The 20,496-nt window shown below is 39.1% G+C and overlaps 1 protein-coding gene across 6 annotated transcripts in view; it reads left to right on the forward strand.

Annotated features, from left to right (window-relative positions):
* Positions 1-840: 840 nt before the first annotated feature.
* EPHA5 (EPH receptor A5) overlaps positions 841-20,496 on the forward strand; it is a 349,095-nt gene continuing 329,439 nt past the window's right edge. For 3 of the 6 annotated variants that reach the window (XM_019798404.2, XM_019798403.2, XM_019798406.2), the window contains exon 1: positions 1,599-1,782. In XM_019798404.2, the coding sequence (XP_019653963.1) occupies positions 1,599-1,782 (184 nt within the window). Of the gene's footprint in view, positions 1,783-20,496 lie in introns of all 6 variants that reach the window. The other 3 variants (XM_011223454.3, XM_019798407.2, XM_034671740.1) reach the window with 2 other exon arrangements.

Consider the following 20,496-nt stretch of genomic DNA (forward strand, 5'->3'; position numbering starts at 1 on the left):
GAGTCAATTGTTTTAAAAAGTTTTTTTTTGGTAATTAATTTGTAAGTCTCTCAATGCAGTAGAAAACACAAAATTAAAATAATATTTTTAAGCCCTGAAATTACTTGACCCATGCTAATTTTACTGGAACTAACTGCATATAGCTGTGTATCATATAATTTCTAAAGTTCTAACACATTCTATCGATGAAATTAATGAATTAAATTATCACATCGTAAAGTACCTGGCACACTACAAATCTCAGTAAGTCAAATTCTTTGACTCTCTGAAATTTCAATTATAGTCACAGAGTCTATATTTAGAAATTCTGCAATTTACTTCTGAAGGAAATGTTGACTAATTATCCCATCCCAGCTGCCAAAGTATTGGAAGAATAGAAAGGGTGAGCAGCAGTGAGCGATATGGGTGTTTAAGAAACTAGCCACGGACCAGCACAGCCTGCGAGTACGTGGCTATGTGACGACAAGGTTGTTGATGCCACAAGCCTGTGACGGGCAGCAGGCAATATGCCAAACCAAAGGACCCGCTTCTCCAAGGGCTCCCGGCTGAGCCTAAGGCTGATTTCCCTTCCGCCTCCCGGGAGCCCCGGTGTTCGCAGGCACCGTCAAGAGAATTCTTCGCCCTAATTATCCGGGGAGGAAGACGCGCCTTTCCCGGAGACCGCTAGGCAACACTCACCACGGCAGCCTTCAGATTACTTCCCTCCGCGAGTGTGTGACTTCGTCTAAGCAACTCACACTTACAGTAGATTCTCACTGGCGAGGCTGCGAGCAGCAGAGGGCGGGGGAGTTGGGGAGAGGAGGAGGGAGGTGGGTGGGAGGTGCAGAGCGAGGAGGCAGAGGAGACGACGGAGCTCCAGACACAGCAGGAGCGCGCCGTGGCGGTGCAGTTTCAACCTCGTCCTCCCAGCCGCGCGCACACCGCCTCCTCCCCGAGCCACGGGAACCGCAGCAACTCCGGGCTGCCGCCGCCGGGCTCCGCGCTCCTGCCCGCTCGCCACCGCCAGTACCTCCCCTCGTCAGCACTCAGCCCGCAGCTATTTCCTTCAGCCAGCCTCTGAACTCTCTGGGAATCTTTTCCTTTGCTCGCCTCTCTCGTATTTTCTCCACCCTGTGTTTTCTCAACTCCTTTCCTTTATCCTTAGCCACCCTGTCTTTTTCTCTTTTTATTGAGGATTTTTCTTGACTTAAGATGACTTGTCTCCCTTACCTACATCATTTCAGCCCTGAAGACTGAAAAGGAACGTTTATCTTCCCCTCAGGGGCATTTTAAAGACCTTAATCCTTAAAAGTCTTAAGAGGCAGAGAAACAGGAAGCGGGACCTTCTCGACACCCTTGAGTCCAGTCCAGAACTGCGCTATCAGCTGTTACTAGTATTTAATTTAAGCCCACTGAAGAGAAGGGAGACAGGAGCCGGAAGCAAACTTCGGCCGTCTCAGAGGATCCGCGGTTCCCGCATTTGGAAGAGCCGCGTGCCAGAAGGCAAGGGACCCCACGGGGAACGCGGAGGAACCGCGAGCCTCCCTCGCCCCCTCCCCGAGGCCGAGGCCGTGGACTGAGCCGCGCGGGACAGCAGCGGAGGAGGCAGCTAGGAGAAGATGCGGGGCTCGGGGCCCCCGGTTGCGGGACGCCAGAGGCCCCCGGGCGGCGGCGACGGCGACACCCCCAGCACCCCTGCGTCTCTGGCCGGCTGCTACTCCGCACCTCGCAGGGCCCCCCTCTGGACGTGCCTTCTTCTGTGCGCCGCGCTTCGGACCCTCCTGGCAAGCCCCAGCAACGAAGGTAGTGTTGGGGGTGGGGACCGCAGCGACCTGGGGCGGCGGGGCGAGGCGGGGCCTGGAAGTGCGGGTCCGGGCGCTCTGGACGCTGCTGCCGCGAAAGAAATCTCACTCCGCATCCCGAATTAACATTTGTCCGCTTTCGCTAGGCTTTTCGCTCCCCTTTGCTGTGTCTGGTTGCATTGTTTGACATCAGGTGCGGAGTGCTGGGAGAGGAACCTGCGTATGGACCGAGGCTGGTTGGGGGGCTGGGAAGTTGCAAGCGGGTGGGGGNGAAGGGGGGGGGGGGGGGGGAGAGGTCTGAGACCAGAGCCAGAAGGTTGGGTGCGGCTGGTTCTCACTTGCAGTGCGTGGGGAAGTGACATTTCGGGCTTGAAGGAGTGGGAACTGTTTGAAGCCCAGCGACAACGATCTCGGGAGCGGTGGGCTCTTAGAAACCGTTATTTGAGGCCGGTGATGGGAAATATTGTGGAGGTGGCTGGCTGCTTTTATTTTGGGGGAAAGTGCCTTCTGGAAGCTGTTATTTAGGGCATCGCCAGCTGCTATTCTGGGGTGGGTGGCAAAAACTGTTATTTCTCGAGGGAGGAGAATGGCGAAGGACAGAAAGCCCCTCACACTGTGGGGTGCCCTTCACTTTGGGGGCGCATACTCACGCTGAGGCGAAATTGGAAGAAGGCGGGAAGGTGGGATGCGGCGGGAGGCGGAAGGGGGGTGGAGTGTCGCTGCCAGGAAGTTGCTGCTCAAACCCACCAGGGCTTGTGTCGCGGGGTTTGCGTGAGGGAAAAGCCCTGCTCTGGCCGGCACCGTTTCCTGGAGTCCCCAACCCTTCTCCCCCCCACCCCCAATCCTGCGCTTCGGACCCTGAAGGCTGTCTCCGCCTGCCGCTGGGCGAATAGAGTCGGCCCCGCGGGAGCAGCACCTGTGCTGCGCTCCCTGCTCCCGGAGCTGTGCTCAACCCCCGGGCCCGCCTCCAGCTCGGCGGGCCGCCTGGCCCTGGGTCTGCTCCCGCCGCGCTTGCTCCTCTCACACCCCGAACGCGCTGGGTCTCAGCTCAAAGGCTCATTCCTTTAGAATGGGGGTGGGGGTTGTAGCAGCTCAGATCCAGATATGGCCTGCAAGAAGCGGTCAGCTCCACCACGAAAACATCAAAAACCCTACCCCCTAGCTGGAATAGGGGGGTTTCGATTTTAGGCTCCGCGTGCCACGGGCGAGGCACAGAACCTTAAAAAATCCCGTCCACTCCTAGGGCAGGGGACGCTGGACCGGAAAGATGAAGCAGCAGCCTTCAGGGTCGTGTGTGTCCTCGTGACTTGCACGGGTTGTGTGGCTGTAGGAGAAGGCGCTGAGCTGGTTTAGGAGCGCTGCCAGCTCCCTAGGAACCGTGTGAAAGCAGGGCAGATCCAGAGTCCCTGCCCACCCCATAAACTTCCCTCTTTAATCCTTATATTTATCGTTTTAAATCTGATTTAAGGATTCCGGGTAGCTCACTCTATCTCGTTACCTAGCTATGGCAATCTCCCATACCTACCCAATCTGCATCTTTCCCCCTTCCCGATAAAGTTGCAAAAATGTTTTAAGTCGTAGTTCTTTTATTAACCTCTCATGTTAGATTCATTATGTTAGAAGTAAGGAGGATTATGACAGGGTTTGGAGTCCTTTTCTTAACTGTCTTATTCCACCGGAAGGGGCATCCTGGCTTGAATTTAAAGAGTAATAGTAATAGTAGTGTCATTCATCCTTTCCTGTTCCCATTATATTTCATTTTTTTCCCAGGTGTGATGAGGCAAGGGGTTTATGTAGAGATGAAAGGGAAAGCTCTTGGTTAGGGAAGGGGAAAAAATGAAGTCTCAGGGAGGGTTACGCTGAATGGGCACAAGGGCCAGCACTGTGCAAGGGAGGAAGAGGCAGAGGGAATTGGAGGGAAGCTAGGAAATAGCACCGGTCTCTTAAGGTGATGTAAGCAGAGCTCAAATCTTCTGGAAGGTAGACTGGTTGATATCGCAGACCTAACAACCACAGGTTGTATTGTCCTTACGCCAGCTAGTAGAACACACAGCAAAACTTGGGCTGTCGTGAGGTGGGGATTGCAGGGGTCTATCACTATTTCTCATAGCAGGAAATAAAATTGTATTAATAAATGACTTCACCTCATTCATTCCATCTCTACCCAACAGTTTTCCATCTTTCCATTAGTATATCAGACCATTACTTCTGTTCTATAAAATTTATGCTCTTCTTTTTGTTTCTGCATGTGTTACTATAAATCGAACAATAATATATTAAGATACTAATAACAGCAGTTTATTTATTTATTTAAAGATTCCAATTGGAGTTTTCTGGTTTCTTTTTGATTGTTTATTTCTGGAAGGTCTTTGGAAGATCAGGGGCAGAAAGATTTAATGTAAGCACTGCATCCATTAATAACTTCCTCTCATATACTTTGCCTTCTGCAACCTATAGATACTCAGTGATTTCCCAGACTCTAGTGGGTGTGCATGCACACACACACACACACACACACACACACATATGTTATATATTGTATAATATGAATGCTCCCATTATGTGAGGAAAAATTCAAGGCAGATAGTTAAAATGTGAGTTTACATTCATAATTTGTATTCTATTCATTTTTAAAATTTAACTTCGGTAGACATAAATAAGCAGAACTGAACAGGAAGAGTCAAACATATCTAGAATCTTAAATTGAGATGGAACGAATGTTAGGATATGTTGAATAAAAGACAATAAGAGGAAAATGTACTCTTTAGACTGAATTCTAAGTGAAGATAAATATATCTTGAGTTGTCTTTTTACATATATTAGGCATAAATTACATGTGGAAGAAACTTTGAACTACAGTGCAATACAAAACACTTCTATTATAAAATAATTTAGAGGCGTGTTTAGCAAGAAACTTATCTCTGAGATTGATCAAACAGGACAAACGTTAGCAAGTATATCAACAAGTGAAAATGTTAATAGATTTAATAAGTAAAGAGAACATGTCCACTGTTATGAATATTGGAGGTGGCCCTGAACTTATTCAGTAACTGCCACTTTTTGCTGTCTGGAGATATATTTGTAAACAAGCATTATTTGACAAGTGCTTTTCGCAGCAGGGATTCTTGGCCAATTACTGCTGAACAGCTCTGCATTGAAAATGATTCACCCGCAGTGAATCAAGCTTAATTCATTGAAGTTACAGTCAGTAATGTCCCAGTAAAGTGCTTCTGACAGTTGTCAGCAGTTTGTATTTGAAAAGTCCAGTTTCTTGTCTCTGAATATTTTTTATGTTTGAGAAGGTGGGGTGCAGGGACTCTTGGGGGAAGAATACACACATACATACACACACACACACACAGCGAAAAAATTTTAGGCTAAACTGTTAAACAATCATAAAATTGTAGATGTTTTCAATGGAAAGAAAGGAAAAAGAGTTTGTTTTAGGGTTTTTCTTGGTTGATAATAGGACCAGGCCCATAAAACAGATTGGAGGACATAATAGATTTGTAAAACTAAATGGCTTTGTTTTGTGGCCTTGTCATCCTGTTATAATTCATTTCCTTTTAGATAAAACGCAGGACCCCACAGAAAAGGGACAGTAAAATCATTCCCTCACCAGGACACTACTGAACAAACACAGAGAGCAATTACCCTTATTTGAATCTTAGGTGGTTGGAAGAAGAGGCCATGAAGAGTTTTGGCTTTTTGCTTTATAAACCACTAAAGGGGGGTAAAGGGTTGACTCTTAAATTTTAAGCTTTTTTTTTTTTTAAGGTAGACAAAAATCTTGGGTGTCAGGGTGACAGGTAAGATTTCATTTCCTCAGAGAAGACAGAGAAGAGGGTGGACAATTCCTGCATTTACAATGAAAATTTTTCCTTTTACTGAAAATATTCTTTTTCTAATATCACCAGTGGTAAATACTATTAACTCTTTATTTCAATCCACATAGGATTGAAAGGGTTTATTTTTTTATACTTAGAAATGCATTACTGTATTTACCATTGTTTATATAATTAATAGTCTTCTCTACAAAATGTGACCATTTAGAATATTTCTACATAAAATGTCAAAATTAGATGATACAGCTATTTACAAACATCCCCAAACTATTTAATTAAATACTAGACTTTGTTCAGTACTGCTACCGTTGTGAAAATGACTATGCTTTACCTGTTTTCACTACATTTCTGCTGATTGATTTGACCACTTGAATCTCCTTTGTTTGGAGTGCTTTCTTATGTATTTGCTTGGATGACTAATTAATTTCTCTTTCATTTGGAAGAAACCTTTCTGCATTTGACTATAAAAATAGACTATGATGTGTACTATTATATGAACTAACTATAGCTATTTTTACTTATATGAGTCAAACTTAATGTTCTTTTTTAAAAAAATGTACTGCTAATATCTTAAAGACGTAACTACTATAGAAAGTATTGATAACTCTTTATACTTCATTTTTTGCATTTTAATTACCAGATATATTTCATTTTACTAATGAGTAGCTTGAATTTAAATTAGCAGAGGTACCTAATTATTCAAATACGATTTATGATTTTTGACCGTTTTAAAATAGTTTTACAATTGTTTTCTAAAAGCATCAAAATTAACTGAAGTTTGAATATGCAGCCTTGCTTATTATAAACTATTAAAAATTGATTGCAGTATTTGCCCATTTTTCCCTTTCAGAAAGAGTAAAATTTTTACAATAAAAGCAATATGCAAGCAAAAAATGTAAATTATCACCTTAGAGACTCAGGATGATTCTTGCAGTTCTAATATGTCTGGTGAGTATGTATTTATCTGTAGAGCAGAATAGCTCCTACTGGTAGCTCTACTGGGTAAATACATATTTCATTATTTTATCAAAATTTATATAATTGGTTAGGTAGTGATTTCTTCAAAGGAGTTATCCTAGTATATTGTATACATGAGCACACCTAATGGTGCTTTTAATTCACATTAAAATTTTTATCTTATGTTTTATCCCAGACGAGGTGGTACACTTATGTTTCTATGAGTATGTATAAAGTAGATAAAAAATAAAATGAGTTCTAAAGGTTTCATAAATACAGATTAAAATGTTCCATATTTTTAAGAATCTTAGTAATACATATCTTTAATGTAATAAACAGTGGTTTTATTCAGTAAGAGGTATTTGACATAAGAAAGATAAGAGAGTCTCCAATCTACTCATAATTTTTAAAGCACTATATAGTGATAAGAAAACTGGAAGATTTGACAGTAATTCACTGTGAAAATCTTTTATTGGTTCTATTAAAAATGTCTAAATGAAGAACTAAATGATTCACCCTTAAGTATTCAGTTTGAGCTTCCAAAACAATTTGCATGAGTATTTAGAAAAGTCTCCCTTTATCATATATTTACTTTTCTCTTTTTAGTTTCTGACTTTCTAGACATTTCTTTAATCAGAGTTAATGAAATAGATTTTAAAGTGTTTGAAGAAGGCAAAAAATTTATTTTGCTGAAGAAAAAATGTTTAAAATTTTAAATTCAAATTTTAGAGAACAATTCATTTTTGTTAATACACTTATTAACATATGCAAGGTGTCATAATAGGAACTTTCCACAAAAATAGTAGGATCAGTAATGCCACAAATTGTGTTATGAAATTGCTGTTTATAAATCAAGGTGCAAATAGATAGTGGCACAGGTATTCTTGAATATTGACAGTTGATTGGAATTTTATTTTCTGACACTATAAATTTTACAGATATAGGATTTATTCATTACATTTATTCTGATCACATAAAATCTAACTTAAGCTCTAATTTAAAATTTATATTACAATAATAATAGAAAACAATGAAATGATTTAAAATGTAATTTTAATCAATGAATTTCCTAAGAAATAAAGATTTTTAAATTCCCTTTTCGTTTCTTTCATTACCATCTTAAAAAATTCTTACTTAATATAATCTGTTAGTAAAAGTGAAAAGTAAATAAATATATAAAAAGGAAAAGCAGTGTAAGGTACGTAAGAATTTGAATTGTGTCTAGTGAAATGTGTAGTATTTTATGGTCTTGTTGTTTTGTAAAAGCTTAAATCTTTCAACTATCTCTAATGAGAATCTCAGGAGTTACAAAGACATAAAATAAAACTAATGTAATAGGTGTACCACTTGGAGTTTTTGAAAACTCTGTGGTTTAGCATGATGACGTTTATTAGCTGTCATTTAGTGTTAGTATAATTTTTAAATGCCTTTTTTATCTTAGTGACTTAAACCTTAAGGAGTCATTTCTACTATTTAGAAATTGCTGGAAAAGCCTTTTTAAAAATGTGTGTGAGCATTGCCTTTAACATACCGTTTACAATGTATTTCAGTCAAGGAAAACCTGGTAGTTTTTGTTTGTAATTAAGGTTTATTCTAGCTCTTCTTTTCTTATAGGAACCAGAGCCTTTATTGCCTGATCAGTTTATGTGTTACTCTATTAATATCATTTAAATTGTTTCGTGTACTGTTGAAGAGCATACAAAATTTTGTTGGTCAAAAGTCGACCCTAGGCCATGCATTCTTTCCTCATGTGTTCATGGCTTTAATCATGGTCGTTTATTAAGCAGAGTGTGGTAATTTGGTCAGATGATGGTGCAGGTGCACATGGACACATTTAGGGGTGTGTAGAAAGGTCATGGTGAGGCTGAAACGAAGAGTATGGAGAGGTGTCAAGGTGGTATACTATGACCTTGATATTAATAAAAGTGCTTGGGTTTTATTTTTTATATTATTTTTTAAATACCATTACACCTCCCCCACACACACACACACATACTCTAATTTTCTATTTGTTTCACTTTGCTCTGAGGATATAAATCATAGTCTAATGAAAAAAAAACCTCTTTAGTTCATTGTATTTCATTAATTTAGGTTTTTTTCTTCTTCTGTTTCTCTGTAAATTCTACTGTTTTGTTGAGTCATGCCAAATACTTGTGGTGTTAGACACCCTGCAGATTAAATAATTGGGATTAAAGTGTCTGTGATGATTCTAATTCTGTTTTAGTTGCTGGACTATTGCCCAGGCCGTCTTCTCCATCCATCACACATGTCTTCAGTTCTGACTAAACTGGGCCCATAGCTCTGTTAAGTAAATGATTAAATGATTCTGGTAAAAAAAAAAAAAATCAAAGAGCCAAAACCTGAGGGTTGAAATATTTTGCATATGCTTTGCGAGAAAATATTCCTACTTGGAAACATGTTTCGGGCTAAGTATTGGAAGATTTAGAGAAAATACAGTCTGTTCTTTTACTCAGAAATGGGTAGTGTCTTTTTTTCTCTTATAATAATGTCACACTCTTATTTTTATCTGCCACGTCTCCCTTCCCTTGTCCCCCTCCTTCCTTCAATCCTTCCTTTCCTCCTTCACTTCCTTCCTTTCTCTTTGCATCCCTCCTTCCCCCCACGTTTCCTATCAGACATTCCATAATAGCCCATGCCTGCTATTTTTCAACACCCCCAAGGAAGTCATGATGTCAAACTGGGTGAGAAGTAATAGTCTTCTGTTAAATAAGAAACTGGGTGGGACCCAGACTCTAAAGGTAAAGAGCATATTGTGTCAAACTAAGTCATACATCGTTTACTTAATTCATAAATCAGAAACACAAGAATTTAAGGTATCTCTGTGAGTTTTATGTTTCTTGTAAGATAGCTCACTTACTTTCTTTACACTGGCTGTAACTTCCTGTTTCAGGATGCTTGTTAATGTCTTTTCTGTGGAAAGATAAACTCAGCAGGTAGATCCAGCTGGCACTGGTTCAGCCCAGCCGACCTCAGCAGGAGCTTTTTCTGTGAGCCAAATTTTGGCTTTCACCCAGAGTCCTCCCTTGCCTTGCGTGGTAGCTGAACAGGTGAAGCTGGCCACCTGGTCTTGTGGAAGATAGCAGTGGACTCTCTTCTCCCTCAAGAGTTTTACCCTGGGCAGTGTAATGAGTCTCCTACAAGGGTGTACAACCAGCCTTCTGAGAAAAGCAGAAAATACTTGGAAACTGCTGTGTCTGAAGGATTTGAACCATGTCCAGTTTCAGATCATTATATTTGATTCCTCTGGAAGGGGGTGGGGAGCGGCAATAACAATAGAACCACTTAATCTTACAGAATTGGAGTCACTGTTTTTTTATTTAAGCTTATGAAACAAAAGTCGAAAAATGATTAAATATTATAGAATTATGGAAAAAGAAGCAAAAACAGAAACCCTGACTTTGAAATTCAAAAACAAACAAGCTTTACTTTTTGTTTGTTTGTTTTTGTTTTGTTTTTGGCTTCTCCATTGCTTACCAAACCTAAGTTCTATGGACACTTATTTAGTTTTTTTTTTTTTTTTTCTTGACCTCAGTTCATTTATTTGTAATTTGGTACTGCCTACTTTACATAATTGTTGTGGAGAACAAACAAAATGAAACAACTTTCTAATTGGTAGAGCACTTCACAAATGAAAGTTCTGGGAGTGTGGCTGATTAACACTCTGCATAGTGCATATGCATGTGCACACCTCACTTGCTGGGTAGGATCAGGATACAGGAAAGCACTGTGTGCAGCAGTTTTGTTTTTGAACTTACATTATGAGTGGAAACTTCCTTGAGAAGAGGAATATATAAATACCTTACCTTTGCAAATCTAATAGAATTATGGCTTTAGTGAACACTTCACGAACTGTGCCTTAATAGAGTGGAAGTAGCCCATGTCCTTGAAGGCCCTGTAGCTTAATTTTAATTAACTTCACAGTAATTGTGCTTCATACCGTGTAGTGCAGAATGGGGAGATGTAAAGACCATGAAATGAGCTCTATCATGTATTAGTGGTATGGTCTTGAACCATCTACCTCAGATTCCACATAGTTAAAAAGAAGCATTAACACACACTCCTAGGGTTGTTGTGAAAATGAAATAAGAATGTATATATGTTGCCTAATGAAACTCCTAGAGCAAAGCAGGTGTACAACAGATATAGGTCTTGTATTTTCTCCACTACTGAATACAGGCTATTTGAGATAAGATTTCACAATCGCAGGTCATCATCTCCCTTGCACTGGATGATTAAAGGGAAACTGGGACAGGGGAACAATCTAAAAAAAAGAATTGCACATGCAAATTTTCCATAGAGATATCCAAAATAAAAATCAATGACATGATGATGTCTGAATTTTCTGCTGGTTTTCTCATTATTTGCTATTTAATACTGGGATTTGATTAGCAAATAGAGAGAAAACCATCAGTCTAAGGATCATGGGTTGTAAATGTTGCATTTTACCTCATTATTCCCCAAGTAGAGGTCACATATTGCTTATTAGCCAAAAAAGCATATCAAGAGATATCTTCAAATATTTTAGATATTTAATCCTACCGTAGTATGTTGTCAGCTTTACCTGATTGACAGATAGATGGGTGGATAGACAGATAGTCATTGAAATGACCCAGTGGATAGTTGGGAGAATTAAATTATTAGAAGTTTCCTAAAAAAGATGTCTGACATTATAATTTGACGTCACTCTTTTAGTCTGAAATACACAATTTTCTGGTCTGTTCAATTCTATTCAGAATTTGAAATAGTACTATGAAGTATAACTTTTTTTAATATTTTCAGAAAGGTTTTAATATAATTCTGTGAAGGCTTATCCTTTATATAGGTGAACATAAACAGGTGTAAGGAAGTTTAGAATGTACTGTATTTAGAATTGCTTATGAAATGTATGACTCTATTTACATACTAATGAGTACACATACCTGTATACCATAATTATAGCTAATGTTGATTATTGACATACAGCATGTCAGACATTTGTACTAAGTAGTTTACATATATATTGATTTCTTTTCCTCAAAATGAGCTTAGGAAATTATATAATAATAATGGTAAAAATTATTATTATTATTACTATTATTATTATGTTTTCATTTTACACATGAGGAAAGTGAGCAGGGAATGGTTAAATAAATTACCCACAATTCCAAATCTGAAAGTGGTAGAAATCTGCATTCAAACCCAGGTAATCTGACTCCAGCACTGCTCTTATCAACTTTTCTAGACCAGGAGACACTGTTGACTAAAGTCCTCCAGACTTCTATAGTCACTCTTGCCCTCATGATTTAAGTAATGGCTCATTCCATGACAGTGAGAAGTATAGTAAATGTGCATACAAAAGTACATGTACAGTCCAGGGGATATTTTCTGTGCAGTTCACTGACAGCTCCCTCCTTTTTCCCCCTCTCAATAAATACTTGATCAGCTGCTTGTCATGAGGTTCTTGCGCTCTGATATACCCCATGTTGACATCTCCCCTTTCCATTGCCCAGAACCCCTCTAGCACAAGGCAAGATCTCTTCCCACACATTGCCTCCATTTCAGGGCATGCATTCGTCAACAATTTTTAAATTGTTTTCTGTTATTTTAGTATATAAGCAACCCAGTTCTTAATCCCCAGTCCAGGCTAAACTCTAGAATCAGGTTTGTGTACCCGAAATCCCATTAATTTTAATTCTCTTGGAGGAGTGATGGCTCTAAGATGGTAACATATGTTGTTCCTGACTTCTACATTGCTCACAAGAAGAGCAACTAACAACTATTCAAGATCAAGACACCACTGAGAGAATCCTGAACATGGGTTGAGGTTGAAGCACCTCTACACACCACAGAGACCAAGACAGACTACAATAGAAGGGTTAAGGAGCAGCTACACCTTGACCACATTGCCCCTCTCCAGACCAGTGCAACACAATGCAGAGAGGTCTCCCCTGAGATCTGGTTCTTCCAGGGGGAAAAGACAACCGAGAGGGGACAAGAGTCCCCTAGGATTGTGAGTCACTTTGTAAGAGCTCCTGCTCTGATCTCATGCCATGGAAATTGCAGGAGAATCTGTGGAGTTCAGCCATGGGGAATCTTCCTGTCACAGAGAAAGGGAGAGAGTCGTGCAACAACCAGCACATGGATTATGACAGATGAAGTTCATACCTGTAGTTCCCAAGTAGTAATCCTAACCGGTGGTTTTGCTCATCTGAAGAACCAAGTCAGAGGCTTACTTTGACTAGGAAACAGGGTAGGGTGCTGATCTGCCTGATTTGGATCCTCAAACAAGGAGTTTTGTCAGTCCTGGAACCCAATTTGCCCATCCCCATTCAGGGAGCTGAATCCATGCCCACCTTCTGTGGAGAGTGTCTTATGGTCCCATCGGGTCAGAAGGGCTAGAGACAACTCCTAGGAGGCTGTGTGGCCCAGCAGAGCTCACAGTGAGAGGCAGGAAGGCAAAGCCAATAGTGTGCAGAGCAAAGCCAGTGGCTCTGTTCAGTTTAGAAACTTTGGATATAGGTCAGCTTGAGTTAAGATGACAAAGAGCTTTACTGACTTCAGAGATGTTTCTTCCATTGCACCCCAACAGGGAATCTAATTTGTGTTTCTGCTCAATGCTGAATACATCCTTCAACCTGTTCAACAGGGGAACTGAACTGAAGCACACAGGAAACTGTATAGCCCATCCAGTAGCCTTACATACAGTGGCACTTGAACAAGGAACATAGCCTGTGTCTTTCCCCATCTATAAAGCAAAACCAGTGGCCATATTTGACCAAGGAATCCAGTACACTATCATAGCTTATTCAAGTATGCAAACAATGAGCTGTACATCCCTGGGTCCTGTCCTGCCAGGTTAGGGAAGCAAATTCATAGTCCCATCTACTTCTAAATATTGTACCCAGTCCTGACTATCTAGTGAGCCTGACCAGAGATCCAGGTAACTGTGGAGCCCATCCAACAGCCTCACTTATGTGGAAAACAAATTCAGCAGTCCTATCCAACTGTTATCAGCCAACAGTACAACCCCCATCCCTATCCTCACAGCTCAAATGGTTGCCTCTCCCAAAATAGACCATGGTAGCAAGCTTTACCTATTCAAGGACATTACCAGCAGACACACCCAAAAATCCCAACTGAACTGACTAGTGAAGAACTGCATCTGTCAGAGCAAACCTCTAAAGTCTGAAGAGGAGTCCCATTACTCAAACGTGCAGATACCAACATAAGGAGTCCAGGATCACACACAAAAAAATCAGATAAATATGACACCACTAAAGACATCTAATAATGCTTCAATAACTGAGCCCAAAGAAATGGAGATCTATGAACTGTCGAACAAATAAATCTGAGTAACCCTTTTAAGGAAGTTTAGTGAACTATAAGGAAACACAATTAAATGAAATTAGGAAAACAATGAATGAACACAACAAGAAGTTTGACAAGGAAATAGAAACCATCAAAAACAGACAAAAAGCACAGAATTTCTAGAATTGAAAAATACAATAACTGTACTGCAGAATTCAATAGAAATTCTCAAAAGTAGACTTAACCATGCAGAAGAAGAATCAGCAACCTGTAGGATAAGACATTGGAAGTCACTCAGTCAGAGGAGGAAGAAAGAAAGAAAGAAAGAAAAAGAAAAAGAAGAAAGAAAGAAAGAAAGAAAGAAAGAAAGAAAGAAAGAAAAAGAAAGAAAAAGGGAAAGGAAGGAAGGAAGGAAGGAAAGAAGGAAGGGAATCCTATAAGAAATATGGGATACAATGAAAAGAAACAATATTCACATTATGGGAATTCCAGAAGGAAAAGACAAAAACAGGCGAATATATATTTAGGTGATAACAGATGAAAACTTTTTGAAGTTGCAGAGAGAAATAGACATCCAGGCTCATGAGGCCCAAAAGACCCCAAATAGGTTGAACCCAAATGGGGCTACACTGAAACACATTATAATTAAATTTTCAAAGACTAGGAAATAATTTTAAGAGTAGTAGAAAAGATAAGTTTCATACAAGGGAACCACCATAACACTTCATTACACTTTTCAACAGAAACTTTTCAGGTCAGGAGAGATGACAGATTCAAAATACAGAAAGAAAATAATTGTCAACCAAGAATTCTATACCTGATGAACCTGTCCTTCAGATACAAAGAAGGGATAAAGACTTTCTCAAACAAAAGCTGAGAAGTTTATTACCACCAGACTTGCCTTATGAGAAATGCTAAAGGGAGTTATGTGAGTGGAAGTAATAGAATGCTAATTAACAATGTAAAAACACAAAAAATTTGTGTACATTTCACTGGTAAAGGTAAATATATAATCATAGTTAGATTCTGCAATATGGTAATAATGGTGCATAATTCACTTACAACTTTAAACATTTTTTTAAGAAATATAAATAACCAAAACTATACTAATTTGTTATTAGTTATGCAATTAAAAAACATGTAAAATATAGCAGCAATAATTTAAAATGTGAGGGGAGGAGAAGTGAAAGTATAAAGTTTAGGAATTATATTGAAGTGAAGTTGCTATCCATTTAAAATATGTTGTTATAACCCTAAATAGTTTATGTAAACCTCATGGTAACCTCAAGGGAATATCCTGGGGTAATTACCCCAAAAAACACGATAATGAAGTCAAAGCATACCAAAAGACATCAAAACACACACAAAAATGGATGAGAAACAAGGAACAATGGATCTATAAATTATTCAGAAATTAACGAAATGGCAGTGATAAGTCCTTATCAGTCGATATAGGCATACCTCAGAGATCTTGCAGATTTAGTTCCAAGCCACCACAATAAAGCAAATAGTACAATAAAACAAGTCAAATGATTTTTGGGGGTTTCCCAGTGCATACAAAAGTCATGTTTACACTATACTGCAGTTCCTTAAGTGTGCAATAGCATTATGTATAAAAAACAATGGAAAGGGACTCCTGGGTAGCTCATTCGGTTAAGTGTCTGCTTTTTGCTCAGGCCATGATCCCAGGGTCCTGGGATCGAGTCCTGAGTCAGGTTCCTTGCTCAGTGGGGAATCTGCTTCTTCCTCTGTCTCTGCTGCTCCCCCTGCTTGTACCTACTTTCTCTCTCTGTCAAATAAATAAATAAAATCCAAAACAAAAAACAAAACAAGAAACTGATGTAAATACGTTAATTAAAACTACTTTATTGCTAACCATCATCAGAGCTTTCAGCAAGTTATAATCTTTTTGGGGCTGAAGGGTCTTGCCTTATGTTGATGGCTGATGCTGTTGAGGGCAGTGGTTGCTGAAAGTCAGGATGGCTATGGCAATTTCTTAAAATAAGACAAACAATTAGGTTTACCACATCGATGCACTCTTCACAGATTATTTCTTTGTTGCATGTGAAGCTGTTTGATGGCATTTTATCCATGGTAGAACTTCTTTCAAAATCAGAGCCAATCCTCTCAAACCCTGCTGCTGGCTTTATCAAGTAAGTTTATATAATATTCTAAACCCTCTGTTGTAATTTCCACAGTCTTCACAAAGTCTTCACCAGGAGTAGATTCCATCCTACGAAACCACTTTCTTTGCTCAACCATAAGCAGCAGCTCCTCATTCCTTCAAGTTTTATTTTGAGATGGCAGCATTTCAGTCCCATCTTCAGGCTCTACTTCTAACTCTAGTTCTCTTGCTATTTCCACCGCAACTGCCATGACTTCCTCCACTAAAGTTTTAACTCCTCAAAGTTGTCCACAAAAGTTTGCAATCAACTTCCTCCAAACTCCTGTGAATGTTGATACTTTGACTTCTTCCCATGAATCACTAATGTTCTTAATGCCATCTAGAATGGCGAATCCTTTCCAGAAAGCTTTCAATTTACTTTGCCTTAATCTATCAGAGGAATCACAGCCTTATGAAATGTATTTCTTAAATAATAAGACTTGAAAGTCAAAATTATTCCTTGATCCATGGGCTGCAGAATGGATGTTGTGTTATCATTAGGCATGAAAATAACATTAATTTCATTGTACATCTCCCTCAGGGCTCTTGGGTGATCTCATGCATTGTCAATGAGCAGTAATATTTTGAAAGAATTTTTTTTTTCCTGAGCCATAGATCTCAATAGTAAACTTAAAATATTCAGTAAGCCATGTTGTAAACAGATGTGCCTTTGTCATTCATGCTTTGTTGTCCCATTTCTAGAGCACAGGCAGAGTAGATTTAGCATAATTCTTTTTTTTTTTTAAAGATTTTATTTATTTATTTGACAGAGAGAGAGACATCCAGCAAGAGAGGGAACACAAGCAGGGGGAGTGGGAGAGGAAGAAGCAGGCTCCCAGCGGAGAAGCCTGATGTAGGACCCTATCCCAGAACTCTGGGATCACGCCCTGAGCCGAAGGCAAATGCTTAACATCTGAGCCACCCAGGTGCCCCAAATTAGCATAATTCTTAAGGGCCCTGGGATTTTCAGAATGGTAAGTGAGCATTGGCTCCAACATATAGTCGCCAGCTGCTTTAGTCTGTAACAAGGGATTCAACCTGGACTTCGAAGCTTTCAAGCCAGACATTGATTTTTCCTCTCTAGCTATGAAAGTCCTAGATGACATCTTCTTCAGTATAAGGCTGTTTTGTCCATACTGAACATTTGTTGTTTAATATAGCCGCTTCTACTGATTAACTTAGCTAGATTGTCTGGATAACGCACAGCTGCTTCTCCATCAGTACTTGCTGCTTCACCTTGCACGTTTATGTTATAGAGATGGCTTCTATGCTTAAACCTCATGAACCAACCTCTGCTAGCTTCCAACTTTTCTTCTTCAACTTCCTTACCTCTCTCAGTCTTCACAGAATACAAGAGTTATGACCTTGCTCTGGATTAGACTTTGATTTAAAGAGCTGTTATGGCTAGCTTAATCTTCCATCCAGACCCCTAAAATTTTTCTTCATATCAGTAAAAAGGCTGTTCTGCTTTCTTATCATTCATGTCTTCACTGGATAGCAATTTTTATTTTCTTCAAGGACATTTCGTTTGTAGTCACAACTTGGCTAGCGCTCTTGGAGAAGAGGCCTAGCTTTTGGCCTATCTCCATTTTTGACATGCCTTCCTCATTGAACTTAATCATTTTTAGCTTTTGATTTAAAGTGAGATATACAGGAGTGCCTGGGTAGCTCAGTTGGTTAAGCATCTGCCTTCGGCTCAGGTCATGATCTCAAGGTCCTGGGATCGAGCCCCTCATCGGGCTCTCTGCTCAGCAGGGAGTCTGCTTCTCCCTCTCCCTCTGGCTCCTCCCCCCTGCTCATGCTCTGTGTCTGTCTCTCACTGCCTCTGTAAAATAAATAAATAAAATCTTAAAAAAAATAAGGTGAAAAATAAACAACTCTTCCTTTCACTTGAGCACTTAGAGACCACTGTAGGGTTATTAATTGGCCTAATGTCAGTATTGTTGTGTCTCAAGGAATAGAGGGGCCAGAAGAGAGGGACAGAGGGGGTGTGTGGCTAATCAGTGGAGCAGTCAGAACACACACAATATTTATCAATTAAGTGTGCCTTCTTACATTCCAAAATAATTACAATAGTAACATCAAAGATCATTCACTGTTCACAGATCACCATGACAAATAATAATGAAAAAGATTGAGATATGGCAAAAATTACCAAAATGTGACACAAAGACGGAAAGTGAGCAAATGCTATTGACAAAATGTTGGTGATAGACTTGCTTGATGCAGGGTTGCCATGAACCTTCAATCTGTGAAATATGTAACATCTGCGATGCACAATAAAGTGAAGTGCAATAAAATGAGGTATGTCTGTATACTGACATATGTCAATTATTTCTCAATAAAACTGGAAAAAGAGGTATAGTTAAAAAGAAAGAAAGAAAGAAAGAAACCCTCCCTCATGAAGTGCTATCTATTGCTGATGATTACCCCTTGCCCTCTTGGGAATAGAGGGCAGTTTTAAAAATGCAGTTTTGCCTTAACTCATAGTGTTATATTTCTTAGGCAATACTACTTACTGCTTGTAACAAGTGAAGGCATTAAAAGCTTCAGTGAAAAATGTATTTACCTTTGTCTTTTATCTAAGCTAGCCCCTTGGGTGCTGTTTTTTTTTCCTTTTTATATACAAAGTTATATTAAATATTTTATAATCACTTTTATGTAGTTTGTATTATTACTCTATAGTTTACCAAATGTTCTAACCTATATTATTTTATGAGAATCTCATAAAGAAAAAAGCCTGTAGGATAGATTAGATAAATCATTGTCATAAGCAAAGGAATCAAGACAAGAAAGTTTGATCTATTAAAAAAATCAGAACTAGTTGTAAAGCAAAAGTCTTACAACTGCAGAACCAGGACTCCACTTCAGAAGGCAGAATAATAGAGTTAAAAGAGTACAGGCTCTGGAGCCTCGCTGAACCACTTAGAGGTGTGTGACTTAGGCAAAAGCTAGAAAACGTCCCTGGCCCTATGTTTTCTTCTTTGTAAAATGGAAATATTTATACAAATATTGCAAAAATTAATATTGCAAAAACATCAATAAAGTGTTAAAAGTTCTGGTACATAATACACATTATATGTGTTATATATTACATGTGTTAAAAAAATAGTGTGGGTTGGCCCTCTGATATTTAGCAAGGGCTAATTTTCTACATTAGTGAGTACTGTCTAGTATTCCATAGCCCCAGGCTCCTGAGTGGGAGACTTGCTCTTAGTGCAGTTGGATTTTGGATGCTTGGTAGGAAACCCTCAGCTCCTTCTTCACCTAAGCAATTTGATCATTATGCCTAGGTGTATTTGGCAGGACCCTTCCCCAATTTCTCCAAGATTGTGTGCCAGTTTTTATTCTTTATGAAGCTTATCACACTGAACTGGAATTGAGTTTTTCCTTGTTTGTACAGTTCTGATATTTGATCAGAATAGAAATCACTCTAAAAAGTAAAGGTTAATCAGAGAAAAATTCTTTTCTGAACTGAGAATTTCCTACTAACAGAGACAATGTGATTTGCCAACCAAAACAAGTTAATTTCCAGATAACTGGCAGTAGAGGCTTTCTTCCCCCTTTACTACATGCATCGATATGAAGAAAGATTTGCCTGTCTGTAAATTTAGTGACAGCAAACCCCAGTGTCTGAATTCCATATGGAATATCAGCAAAGTATGTTATATTCTATGAATTTATTTTTAATGAATGAATTTTAATCAGTCATGTCTTTGTTTCTTTAAAGACACTGCTTTTATCCACAACCAGTCTCACCTCATTACTGTTTTGTTAGTGGGGTCAATGTAATTCTTTTCCTAAATTCATAACTAATAGAGTTTAGAAAATCTGCTATTATAGAGTCTTTTTCTGAACTGTGAAATTGCCTACTAAAAGATTGCATGATCTTAGCAACCCAAACAAGTTAATACCAATAAATTTGGCAGTAGAATATTTTATTTTAAATTTACCAAAACCATCGATGAGAAGAGAGTTCTACTGATTAGAACATGACTGGAAAATAATTAGTAGATATCCTGTGGTCCCTCTCCCTTTGTGCTTTAATCAGCTATGGCTTCCCCCACCCCTTCTTTCCTATGGGAAATTTTCAGAATTTATATGAACAGAACCACTATCAGCCAACATAAAATATTTTTTTTCTGCTTTAAGTGTGATTTAATTTTACCTCTAGAAAAACAATTAATATAAAATATCTGTTTCTTAATGATTTAAATTTCTTGGGAGGGGATGGATTTACTCTTTCACTTGTTCTAGATTTCCTAGATTATTTAGACTGTCACTTACTTTATGAATCACTTTAGATTTATAACTTGGTATGAATTCTTAATATTGCAAGGAAAATGGGTAACATCTACCATGTGAATAGGATGACGTTAAAAAATAAATTTATTAGAGGAGAAAGTTTAGAATGTAATGATGAATGGCTTTTTTTTTTTTT

The sequence above is a fragment of the Ailuropoda melanoleuca genome, chromosome 11 (genome assembly GCF_002007445.2).
Source record: "Ailuropoda melanoleuca isolate Jingjing chromosome 11, ASM200744v2, whole genome shotgun sequence".
Classification (NCBI taxonomy): domain Eukaryota; kingdom Metazoa; phylum Chordata; class Mammalia; order Carnivora; family Ursidae; genus Ailuropoda; species Ailuropoda melanoleuca.